Source organism: Geotrypetes seraphini, chromosome 5 (assembly GCF_902459505.1).
Source record: "Geotrypetes seraphini chromosome 5, aGeoSer1.1, whole genome shotgun sequence".
Lineage (NCBI taxonomy): Eukaryota > Metazoa > Chordata > Amphibia > Gymnophiona > Dermophiidae > Geotrypetes > Geotrypetes seraphini.
Window position 1 is genome coordinate 4842819 of NC_047088.1, and position 13313 is coordinate 4856131.

General features: G+C 44.3%; 1 protein-coding gene across 1 annotated transcript in view; it reads left to right on the forward strand.

Moving 5' to 3' along the window:
- Positions 1–13313, forward strand: part of TEX11 (testis expressed 11) — a 575855-nt gene that overhangs the window by 287912 nt on the left and 274630 nt on the right. The window contains exon 19 of the mRNA XM_033944972.1: positions 8377–8462. Coding sequence (XP_033800863.1) covers positions 8377–8462 — 86 coding nt within the window. The remainder of the gene's footprint in view (positions 1–8376; positions 8463–13313) is intronic.

Genomic DNA, 13313 nt, shown 5'->3' on the forward strand with positions numbered 1-13313 from the left:
CCACAATATACTTCACTCATCTCAATCAGGATTTAGATCTTACCACAGCACGGAAACACTACTAGCAACACTACTGGACATAGCCCGACAATACCTCAGTAAAGGACACAGGATCCTAATTATCCAACTAGATCTTTCCGCCGCCTTCGATCTAATTGATCATACCATACTACTCCAGATACTTGATGCAACAGGGATCTCAGGGGTGGTTTACAACTGGTTCCAAGGATTCCTTAAAACAAGAACGTACAGAGTTAAGATAAACGATACGAAATCTAACCCATGGTCAAATCCATGCGGAGTCCCGCAGGGATCTCCACTTTCACCCATTCTATTCAATCTCTACATCTCCTCCCTTAGTACCACTCTAGACAACCTAAATGTAATATCATTCAGCTACGCAGACGACATAACTATTCTCCTCCCCTTCGAAACCCAAAACCACACCTCAACAGGACACCAGGAAACAATACTGGACGAAGTAGAAAAATGGATGACAAACCACAAATTAAAACTAAACTCGGACAAAACCAAATTCTTAATGCTTGAAACGGACAAAAACCCATCCATAACAGACCTGGAAATTAAAGCAATCAAATACCCAATCCAAACCTCCCTCAAAATCCTGGGAGTGCTGATAGACAGATGCTGCACTATGCAGACTCAAATCAACAAAACTACCCAAAAAGCATTCTTCACAATGCGCAACTTAAGAAAAATAAGGAAATTCTTTGACAAAGAACACTACAGGATCATTGTACAATCCCTGGTACTAGGTCTTGTGGACTACTGCAATATCCTATATCTACCATGCCCTACAAACATGATCAAAAAACTACAGACCGTTCAGAACACAGCTCTCAGACTAATCTACTACCTCGGAAAATATGACCACATCACCAACGCCTACCTAGACTCACATTGGCTACCGATTAGAGCCAGAATTCAATTCAAACTATACTGTCTAATCTTCAAAGTATTCAACGGTACTGCACCTGCCTATCTAAACGATCGCCTAAACCATAACCTTCCACCCAGAATAAGAAGAACACTGACACCATTCTCATACCCACCACTCAATGGCACTCATCGTAAAAAGCTTTATGATAACCTCATAGCAACGCATGCAGCAAAACTCAAACCCTCCATCACCAGATTGTTAACCTCAACATCTGACTTCAAAGCATTCCGTAAAGAAATCAAAACGCTGCTATTCAAAAAGTATATACAATCTACCTAATCTCCCTCTCCTCTTCCACTTACACCGACCAGGTTTTGCTCACTCCCTGGCACCATACCCTCAATCGACCAAAAATATATAAAAAAAAATAAAAATACCTGGAACCTAATTCATCCTACCGAAACCGATTACCTACCAACGTATGGAAACAGACTATTTGATATGTAAAGTAATGTAACCTGATTTATCTTCCAATGTTATTATGTCTACACACTCATTCTGTTATTAAATCTATACCCTCAATATGTATTCTCCAGCGTCATGTACCCTCCTGGAAATGTCCAGCTCTCTTCTTATGTAATCCGCTTTGAACCGCAAGGTACAAGCGGAATAAAAATCACTAATGTAATGTAATGTAATGATATACCACCTTTATCCCAGGACAAGCAGGCAGCATATTCTCATTGATGGGTGACATCACAGATGGAGCCCCGGTACGGACACTTGAAAAGTGAACCGCAACTTTAAGTTTAGAAAGTTCACGATTAGCCCGCACTGTGCGTGCACGAATGCCTTCCCGCCTGATGTAGGCACACGGTCCCTCAGTTTTCTAGTTTCCGCGGAGCTAGAAAGACGCATTTTTCAGCACCTGTTGAATTTTTTTCTCTCGCTTGCCTTCCCGCTCTCGTGGATTGTGACTTTTTTTGTCACAGTTCTTTTGGTTTTTTTGTATTCTTTTTCTGTATTTTTTTTTTTTTTTAATCTCTTTTTTTCTTTTTACTTTGCCGTCATGAGCTTTGGCCCAGCAGGGCCTTATGGACTCTTTTCGCCATAGAGGTCGATTTGTCAATGGCTATCTTCCCATCCATGTCCCGCCTGCCGACGGGTTTCAAAAAGTGCGGTTGCTATGCTTGGGCCATTTCTGTAACCGACCCTCACCACTGGTGCTTGCACTGTCTGGGACCCGAGCACTGTGCCAACTCCTGCTCCCGCTGCTCGTCCCTTCAGAATTGCACTCAAAAAAATTGGTTGCTTCAGCAAAAACAACTATTAGGCGCCACAATGGACATGGAGCCCAGTTCATCTCCGACACCGTCCGCACTAACCAAGACTGCACTGACCAAGACGACACCGAGGGTGGATCTACCAACTTTGACTCCGGTGTCACAACTCACTCTGGGTAAGCTGGCTAAGAAGCCTTCCACTACCCCTTCCGTGAAGCAGGTTGAAGCTGCAGTGAGTCAAGCCTGCTGACCTCGCGTAAGTCTCGTAAACACATGGCTCCGATATCAGTGAGTGCTTCCTCTTCAGCTTCATCATCCCTGGGCCGTGTTGATCAGCCATCCGTACTGGCCAAAAAGAAGCAAACGGTACCAGCACTTTCCCTTAAGCAGAAAATTGACAATCTGCTTCAGGAGTTAGGAGAGCATTTTACCCCCTTGGCGCCAGCTCACTTTTTAGCAAGCACGGCACTGACCCTCCAGGAGCCGGTCTGGTCTGAGTTTCTTACGGCACCGACCACTCCTCTTAATGCTACTCCACCGGTGCAGACATTCTCAACCTAGGACTCGAGCATTCCACTCGGCACTGGTCTTCCTCAGCCACATCTTGAAAGGCTACTCCGGTACGGTCAGGCAAAGTCTCCAGTAAATCCATACATTTGGAGAGTTTGACATCGAGCCGTCAACACCGACCTTATCCTTTCAGGGATTCAGATTTACTGGGAGATACTGAGCCTGAAATGCTATCTCCTACCAGTGTGGACTCTTCTGCTTCTGGGTCACCTAGATGTTCCCTACTAGAGCTTCTTCTCCTTCAGAGAAACTTTCTTTTTCCAGATTTCCAGATGGCACATGATCTGGATGTTTCGTTGGAGGCTGATTCCAAATCCTGCAAGGAGTACTTGGACACACTTGATTATGATCTTCTTCCTAAAGAACTGTTAAAGCTTCCACTCCATGCCATTCTGAAGGAAATTTTCTATAAAAACCTGGCGACTCCTCAGTGGCTCCTAAACGTTTGGAATCTCTTTATAAGATGGTACCCTTGCCCGGCTTTGATAAGCCTCAATTGCCCCATGAGTCTCTCGTGGTTGAATCCACTTTGAAGAAATCCTCTGGGGTGAGTGTGGTCACGTCTCTTCCTCCTGGTACAGAGGGTAGGACAATGGCCAAGTTTGGTAGGTGTCTGTACCAAAACTCAATGTTGTCAAATAGAGCATCCAGTTATACTTTTTTCTTTTCCTGTTATATGAAGTATCTTCTTAAACAAATTTCATCGCTTCAGCAATATCTGCCTTCACGTAAAGCCAAAAAATTTCAATCTCTGGTCTCTACCTCTGCAACTTCGAAAGTACATGGTGAGATCTATTTATGATACTTTCGAACTCTCATCTAGAGCAGTGGCTATGTCAGTGGCAATGAGACGGTTGGCGTGGTTGCGTGTTTCAGACCTTGACGTTAACCACCAAGACCGTCTTGCTCCATGCCTTGGTGTTGAGCTCTTTGGAGCCTCCACTGACACTGACACTCAACAGTTGTCCGCTCATGAGACCAGATGGGATGTGTTGGATAAGCCCAAAAAGAACCCTCCACCTGTTCGGCCTTTTAAGCCTGCTTCTTACCAGTGCAGATATGCTGCCAAACCTATTCCTCAGGCACCTATCCAGCCTCGTCGTCAACAATAACAGCCACGTCAACAACCTAAACAACTGGCTGTTCCTCAGAAACCTGCACAGCCTTTTTGACATGTTCCTTCAGAGCATAGCCAGCATTCCTCTGCTCCTTTCTCTGCCTCAACCCATAGGGGGATGTCTTCAGATCTACATCCATCGCTGGGAGCTCATTACATCAGATCTTTGGGTCCTCAACATCATTCGTCAAGTGTATATTCTTCATTTTCACACTCTTCCTCTGGACCATTCTCCAAAAAAGTCTGCTTTAAATCTAATGCAGTCCTCTCTTACCCCAGGATAAGCAGGCATATATTCTCATTGATGGGTGATGTCACCGATGGAGCCCCGGTACGGACAATTTAAGAACTTGAAAAGTTCTTGAGGGCCCGCACTGTGCATGCGCGAGTGCCTTCCCGTCTGATGTAGGCGCGCGGTCCCTCAGTTTCTTAGTTTCCGTGGAGCTAAGAAGTCGCATTTCAATGGCTGTTGAAAATTTTTTGCTGCCTTCCCGCTCACGCGGCATTTTTTTCTTCATTTTTCTTCATTTTATTTCATTCTTTTTCAGTTCAGTTCGTTTTTTAAAAAAAACCCCCAAAACTTACTTTTTTACTTTTTCGCAGCTCCGGCCTAGCGGGGCCTTTTGCCACAATTCAGGCCTCGACCTTCGATTTTGCTGAGGTCCTATTTCCCTCACGGATCCACACTGCTGGTGCCTTCAGTGCTTGGGTCCAGACCACAGTCTTCATATCAGCGGCGTTTTTCTGCTCGCCCTCTCCAGGCTCCTCAGTCTCAACCTCGTAGACAATGGCAGCAACAGCAACAACAACCTCGTCAGCAGCAACAGCAGACTAAGCAGCCTGCACAACCTAAAACTGCACAGCCTTTTTGACATGTTTATTACATTACATTACATTACATAAGTGATTTCTATTCCGCTTGTGCCTTGCGGTTCTAAGCGGATTACAAGTTAGAAGACTGGACATTTCCAGTAGCATTGCAGTACATATAAACAAGAATGCGTTAAGTTACAATTGTTGTTCTGGATAAATTGGTAGTAGATAGTAGATAGTGATAGGTTGTTTAGACGAATAGAGATAATATTGTCCGGATTCTGTTGTTTAGACGAGTAGAGATAATACTGTTCGGATTCGGGTGTTGCTGGTGGTGGTGTTTGGGTAGTCATGAGAGCATTATCTTAAACTTTTATGAGGTTATGATGATGGGAAGTGTTTTTTGAAGAGATGAGTTTTGATTTCTTTTCGGAATGCTTTAATGTCTATTGATTTGGTCAGTAGATTGGTGATGGTAGTATCGATCTTTGCTGCCTGTGTCGCTAAAAGGCTGTCGTATAGTTTCTTTCGTCGTGTTCCTTTGAGAGGGGGGTGAGTGAATAGGCTCTGGGTTCTCCTTGATCTGTGTGAGAGGTTACGGTGTAGTCTGTTGTTTAGGTAGCTGGGTGCTGTTCCATGTATTACCTTGTATAGTAGACAGTAGAATTTGAACTGAGATCTTGCTTTTATTGGTAGCCAGTGTGAGTCTAAGTATGCTTTGGTGATGTGGTCGTATTTGCCTAGTGAGTAGATGATTCTGAGGGCTGTGTTCTGAACTGTCTGTAATTGTTTTATCATGTAATTTGGGCATGATAGGTATAGGCTGTTACAGTAATCTACAATACTCAGTACTAGGGATTGTACTAATATCTTGTATTGATCTTTGTTGAAGAATTTTCTTATTTTTCTTAGGTTACGTATTGTGAAGAATGCTCTTTGGATGATTTTGTGGATTTGAGACTGCATTGTGCAATTTCTGTCTAGTAGGATTCCCAGGATTTTGAGTGTGCTTTGCATTGGGTACTTGATTGTGTTTACTTCTAGTTCTGTGAGAGATGGTTTTTTTTTCCCTTTCCAGTAGTAGGAATTTAGTTTTTTCCGAGTTCAGTTTTAGTTTATGACTTGACATCCATTTTTCTACCGTTTCCATTATCATTTTCAGGTAGTTTGTGGATAAGGGGTCTTGAATATTAAAGGGGAGGAGGATAGTTATATCATCTGCGTAGCTGAATGATACTGTGTTTAGGGCGTCTAGGGTTATGCCTAGGGATGCTATGAAGAGGTTGAATAATATGGGTGATAATGGTGATCCTTGTGGTACTCCACATGGGTTTGACCATGGGTCGGATATGTGCTCTTTTGATTTGACTTTGTATGTTCGTGTTTTGAGGAAGCTTTGGAACCATTTGTGAACATTACCTGAAATTCCTATTGCGTCTAATATCTGGAGTAGTGTGTGATGGTCAACTAGGTCGAATGCCGCAGAGAGATCGAGTTGAATGAGAAGCAGCTTGTTTCCTTTGCTGAGGTGTTGTCGGGCAATGTCTAATAGTGATACCAATAGAGTTTCTGTGCTGTGGTTGGATCTGAATCCAGATTGTGATGGATGTAGTATGTGATGGTCTTCAAGGTAGTTGGAGAGGTGTTGTGCGACAAGGCCTTCTGTTATTTTAATGTATAGAGGGATTGAAGCGATTGGTCTATAGTTTGCAGGATTATCTATAGGACCTTTGGGATCTTTTAGGATAGGTGTAATTATGATTTCTCCTAATTCCGGTGGGAAATGACCTTCACTTAGTGTTGTTTGAAGCCATAGTGTGAGGCTAGCTTTAAATTTGGTGGAAGCTGTTGCTAGTAAGTATGAGGGACAGTTGTTCAAGTCACATGAGGATTTGCTGTATTTTTTGTAAAGCCTGTTCAAGTCTGACCATTGTATCTTTGGGAAGTTTGTCCATGTCCTGTCTGCTGGGATTGCTTCATCTGTTTTGGGATTAATTCGTATTTCTTCTATGTTGATTCTTGAATTGTTGAATGTGGATCTGGTTGTGATGATTTTGCGTTTGAAGTGATCCGCTAATTGGGTGGCTGTGGGGGTTTGGTTTCCTTGGGTGGCGAGAAATGGTTTGGTATCGGTGAGATTTCTTAAGATGTCAAAAAGTATTCTTGTGTCTGGTTTTTCTGTGCTGATGAGTTTGGAGTAGTAGTTTTTTCGTTTTTCCTTCAGTTTGGTATTGTATTGTTTGATTAGGATTTTCCATTCATCTTTGATGTTGTTGTGTTTTTGTTTTTTCCATGACCTTTCTAATTGTCTGCATTTTCTTTTTAGTTGTAGAAGTTCGTTGTCGAACCATTTATTAGATGGTCTGTCTATTTTGTTTTTGTTTTTTATTGGAGCAAGTTCGTTTAGTGTGGATTCACTGAGGGTCCTCCAGCTGTTTATGAATTCTTTGGGGTTGTTGGGGTCGATTTCGGGGTCGACTGTTTATCAGGGACATAGCCATTCTTCCCATTTCTCTGCTTAGTGAGTGAACTCCAAGCATTGGTGTCAGACCCACCATTAACAGTATTCCATCATGATAAGGTGGTTCTCCGCACCCATCCTAAATTCCTCCTGAAAGTAGTCATGGAATTTCATCTCAGTCAATCCATTGTGCTCCCAGTATTCTTCCCAAAGCCTTATGCTCATCCTGGAGAAACAGCTCTTCATGCCTCAAAACTCACCTATTCCTGAAATACCTAGACAGTTGACCCACTCCTCTCTTTCCCCTCGCCAACGGTGTTCCTGCCCTTTCTCCCTATTGTTCCCACATCCCTTAAGTTATCTCAACTTGTACTTCACTAATCTTTTGTAAACCGCAAAGAACTTAACGGTACTGCAGTATATAAACTGTTATTGTTATTATTATTCACACCTTGGACTGTACCTACATCTTAGCTTACTACATACAACAAACTAAGTCACACAGGACTTCGCCTCAACTGTTTATCTCCTTTGATCCTAACAAACTGGGCAAGCCTGTAACCAAAAGAACTATTTCTATATGGCTAGCAGCATGTATTTCTTTCTGCTATACTCAGCCTGGCCTGCACTCAAGGGTTGTGTAACAGCACCCAAAGTCCGAGCTATGGCAGCATCAGTAGCTTTCTTACTTTCCACTCCCATTGATGAAATTTGCAAAGCAGCTATTTGGTCCTCAATTCACATTTCACTACTGTCTAGAATCCTATTCAAGATGAGACGGTCGTTTTGGCCAAGCAGTATTACAGAATTTATTTTCTTCTTAATGACCAACTCTCCTTCCATCCCATTTCAGTAAGCTAGAGAGTCCCACATATCAGAATAAGCTGCCTGCTTGTTTTAGGATAAAGCACAACTTACCATAACAGGTGTTATCCGGGGACAGCAGGCAGATATTCTCATATACCTCCCACCTCCCCTGGTTGGATTCTTAGCTTGCTTACGGAACTGAGGAACCGCGAGCCAATGTCAGGCAGGAAAGCACGTGCACATGTCCAGTGCTGGCAGTTGCAAAGTTTCTTAAAACTTAAAGTGACAGTTCACTTTTAACACTGTCCGACTCCATACCAGGTTCCGTGGGTGACATCACCCACATGTGAGAATATCTGCCTGCTGTCCCCGGATAACACCTGTTATGGTAAGTAACTGTGCTTTTTCTTTGGCATCTTTTCAGAATGGACAGCAAGAAATAGCTATCAAAGCCCTTGAGTCCATGGTTCAACAATCTCATGATCTTGAGCAAGTATTTACATCTCTCAGGTAGAGTTACATCTTCCTATCATCATCATTGAAAATGCAGTGTTTTCTGCTTTCAATTTATTTCATCGTTATCTTGTATTTGAAATGCACCAAGCTGAACAGAAGATAAATAGTGGCAGGGGAGGAGTGGAAATGATGGCAGGTCCTGGATTCCTTTAGATGTAGATTTGGGAAAGGGTGTACAAATAATATGAGATGTTAAGTATTTATGAGTGTTTTATATATGCTTTTTATCCTAGGACAAGCAGGCAGCCTATTCTCACGTATGGATGACGTCACCGACGGAGCCTCGATGCAGAAGCCTCGCAAGCAGACTTGCTTGAAGAAACTAGAAGTTTTGAGTCAGCCGCACCGCGCATGCGCAAGTGCCTTCCTGCCCAGCACAAGGCGCGTCTCCTCAGTTCTCAGTTTTCCGCGGAGCCAAGAAGTCCGTCTTTGACTCTCTGCGTTTAACTTACTTACTTTGTGCCTTCTCTCACCGCGGTTTGTATTATTTTTCTTCACGAATCGCTGTACTTACTTTATTTTATTTCTAATTTTTTTTTAAAAAAATTTTATTTCCTCCGTTCGGCTGCCGGGGCAGGCCACTCGGCCGCAGTCCAGTGGCTTCGACATTGCAGCGGCTGTTTTTCCTTCTATGTCCTGGCCAGCTGCAGGCTTCAAGAAGTGTAGCCAGTGCCAGCGTGCAATTTCTCTCACAGACCCACATAGCAGGTGCCTCAAGTGCCTTGGGCCACAACACCCAAAGTCGTGCGAGCGCTGTGCTACTCTTCAACCTCGAGCCATTAAACGTCGTCTACTTTCAGTGGAGAAGCTCTTCCAGATGGATTCGACCACTTCCTCGACTCCGAAGCCGACCTCGGTCTTGCCTTCGACCGAGGCCCTCCTGCCTCCATTGCTTTGACCTCAAGCATCATCAGACCTTCCTCATTTGCAGCGACTCTTTCTTCGACGTCTGCTGTATCTTCCCCTGTATCCTCAGGTCAGATAGCTCAGCAGACAGTTCCACCAGTGGTGCTTAAGGTGCCTAAGACTTCTAAGTCGAAGCACATTTCCACTGCCTTCCACTGCCTTGGCAGATGGTCTGGTTTCAGACGCGGATCCATCCTTGCCAGCTTCTTTCCAGACCATGTTAGAGCAGCAATTTGTTCAGTTCCTCACCAAAATGGGACCGAAGCTAGCTACTCTAATCCAACCTGGGCATTCTACAGTCTCCCGCGAGGTCGAGCCTCTTCCTATGCCTCAGTCTGAGTCTACACACTCTATGTAGGGAGCAGAGTCTCTACGAGTGTCTGGTCTGGCATCTAAACACGTGAAGCAAGGAGCAGATTCTTTGCAGGAATCCTCAGCAGGAATCCTCACACTCCATACAAGGAGCAGAGTCTTTGGGAGTGCATCAAGGTTCCTCCATCAAGCCTCTGGAGCTTTGATCCACAGCCTCCAGTCCTATCCATTCCTTGGTGGAATCGGCTGCTTCTCTCTCCGGGGCGAAGTGTCCTCGATCTTCGAGGTCTGTTTCAAAGCACCGTTCTCACCGACGATCGAGACCTTCATCAAGGCATCCTTCCAGACATAGTTCTTTTTCTAAAAAGTGTCCTTCTTCAACTAAGCTTCTATCTACACCTACTTCTACTAGACCACCGACTCCTCGATTGAGGTCTCCACTTCCAAACCTCGAGGACTCAGCGGTTTCAATTGCTTCGTCCAAGTTTCCCTATTCTTTTGATGCCTTTTTTCCAGCTGAAGCTTCATCTTCGACCCAGGCTGCCTCGACGACCTCGAGTCCTTCTCGAGGCAAGGCACTACTGGATCAGCTATCTTTCTCCTCTTTTATTTTCATCAGATGGCTGTTGACTTGGACCTTCAATTGGATGCTGGTTCCAAATACTCTAAGGAGTATCTCGAAGTCATGCATCTTCCTCAACCTCCGGCAGAGTCACTTAAGCTTCCTCTTCACAAGCTTTTGTCTCAAACTTTTACCAGATGCCTGGAGACTCCTTATGCAATTCCAGCTGTTCCAGGCAAATTAGACTCCAGATATAAAACTCCATTGAAAGGGATTTGAGAATTCACAGTTATCTCACCAATCCCTACTTGTGGAGTCTTCTTTGAAAAGATCCCATCCTTCCAAGGTTTATGCTACCGTTCCTCCTGGAAGAGAAGGGAAAACTATGGACAAATTTGGACATCGTATCTATCAAAATGCCATGATGTCCTCTAAAGTCCTCAATTAGAATTTCCATTTTGTCACTTATATTGAGTTCCTCATTGCTTTTTTGCCTAAATTTCTTAGTTATTTAGATACTCAAAAGCACTTTGAATTTCAAGAAGTCATCGCTTCTCTATCACAACTCAGATTACATCTACTTCAGTCTTCTTATGATGTGTTTGAGTTGTCTGCCCGGGCGGCTGCTTGTTCTGTAGCAATGCGTCGCCTTGCCTGGCTTCGTACCATTGACATGGATCCTAATCTTCAGGACCACTTGACTAATATTCCTTATGCAGGCAATGACCTCTTTGAAGAATCTATTGATGCAGCCACCAAGAAATTGTCTGAGCATGAACAATCCTTTGCTTCTATTGTCAGACCTAAGCCAAAGCCAGCTCCTGCCAAGCCTACACGCCCTCCTCCTATTTACCAGAGGCGTTTTGCTCCGAGGACGGCTCCTTACACTCGCCCTCCTCCTAAGAAACAGCAGAATCAAAAGCAACAGAAATCTTAGCCTTCTGCTGCACCTAAGGCTATGCAGCCTTTTTGACTGTTTAAAACAGAGCATAACCTCCAACGTTCTGCCTCTGTATTATCTTCCCCCTATTGGAGGTCGTCTCTATCATTTTTACCACCAATGGGAGACAATAACATCCGACCTCTGGGTGCTGTCAATCATCAGGGAAGAATACTCTCTTCATTTCACTCAGGTTCCACCAGAGCTCCCTCCAAGAGAGTATCCTTCAAGTCCATCCCAGACTGCCCTTCTTCTTCAGGAAGCTCAAGCTCTGCTTCGTCTCCATGTCATCGAACCAGTTTCTTTGGAACAGAAGAACAGGGGGTTTTACTCCTGTTACTTCCTTGTTCCGAAGAAGATGGCAATCTGCGACCCATTCTGGATCTCAGGGCTCTCAACAAATTTTTAGTCAAAGAAAAATTTTGAATGTTGTACCTAGCGTCCCTTTATCCCCTTCTCGATCAGAACGACTGGTTATGCTCTCTGGATCTCAAGGAGGCCTATACTCATATTCCCATTCATCCGGCCTCCCGCCAATATCTCAAATTTCGGATGGGGAATCTGCATTATCAATACAGAGCGCTGCCCTTTGGCCTGGCTTCATATCCCAGAGTGTTCACCAAGTGCTTGGTAGTGGTAGCTGCAGCTCTCAGACACCATGATCTTCAGGTATTTCCCTTCCTGGACGACTGGCTCATTAAAGATTCAATATCTCAAGGGGTTATTGTAGCAACCCAACGGACTACAGAGTTTGGGATTCGAAATAAACTTTCCCAAATCCCAACTTCAGCCCTCTCAGAATCTACAATTCATCGGAGCTGTTCTGGACACTATCCAACTCAGAGCATTCCTTCCACAACAACGTCTGGAAACTCTCCTTCAACTCTGTCATACAGTGTCTTCCCGCTCCTTCATATCAGCGAGACACATGATGGTACTTCTCGGTCAAATGGCCTCCACAGTGCACATGGCCTCCACAGTACACATGAATCCTTTTGCCAGATTTCACCTCAGAATTCCTCAGTGGACCCTGGCATCTCAGTGGACGCAGGTTTGTGACCCACTTTCTCGACACATAACAGTCACTCCTTCATTGAAGCAGTCTCTCCGTTGGTGGATGCTCTCTTCCAATCTCTCCAGAGGCTTGCTTTTTCAAAGGCCCCCCCATCAGAATGTCTTCATGACAGATTCTTCGACCTACGCGTTGGGCGCTCATCTCGATGGTCTCCGTACACAAGGCCACTGGACCAATATGGATCGTCAATGTCACATCAATCTGTTGGAACTCAGAGCAATTTTCAAGGCTCTCAATGCTTTTCAACATCTTCTTCACGACCAGGTAGTCCTCATTCGGACGGACAACCAAGTCACCATGTATTATGTCAACAAACAGGGAGGGATGGGATCTTCCTCCCTTTGTCAAGAAGCTTTGAAGGTTTGGGATTGAGCAATCCGCCACAACACCTTCCTCAAAGCTGTCTATATCCAAGGGGCGAAATATTGCTTGGCGGACAACTTGAGTCGTCTTCTGCAACCTCACGAATGGACACTCCATTCCTCGCCTCTTCATCACATTTTTTCACAGTGGGGAATGCCTCAGATAGATCTCTTTGCAGCTCCCACAACCACAAACTGCCTCAGTTCTGTTCCAGGATATATTCTCCTTATCGCCTCAAGGCAGATGCTTTTCTTCTGGAATGGATGAATCTTTTCCTGTATGCATTCCCTCTCATTCTCAAGACTCTGGTTCAAGTTGAAGAACGATCCTGCCACCATGATTCTGATTGTTCCTCGATGGCCGAGACAACCTTGGTACTCCCTTCTACTGCAACTCAGCAGCAGGGAGCCATACCTTCTACCAGTTTTTCCATCTCTGCTTACATAGAGTCAGGGATCTCTGCTTCATCCCAACCTGCAGTCTCTACACCTGACAGCTTGGTACCTCTCAACATGACTCCTCTTCAGTTTTCTCAACCTGTCAGAGACATTTTAGAGGCTTCTAGGAAGCCTACCACTAGACAATGCTAACATCAAAAATGGAATAGATTTTCTACGTGGTGTTTTTCTCATGATAAGGAGCCTCTACATTCCTCCTTATCTTCTGTTTTGGATTACCTTTTACACT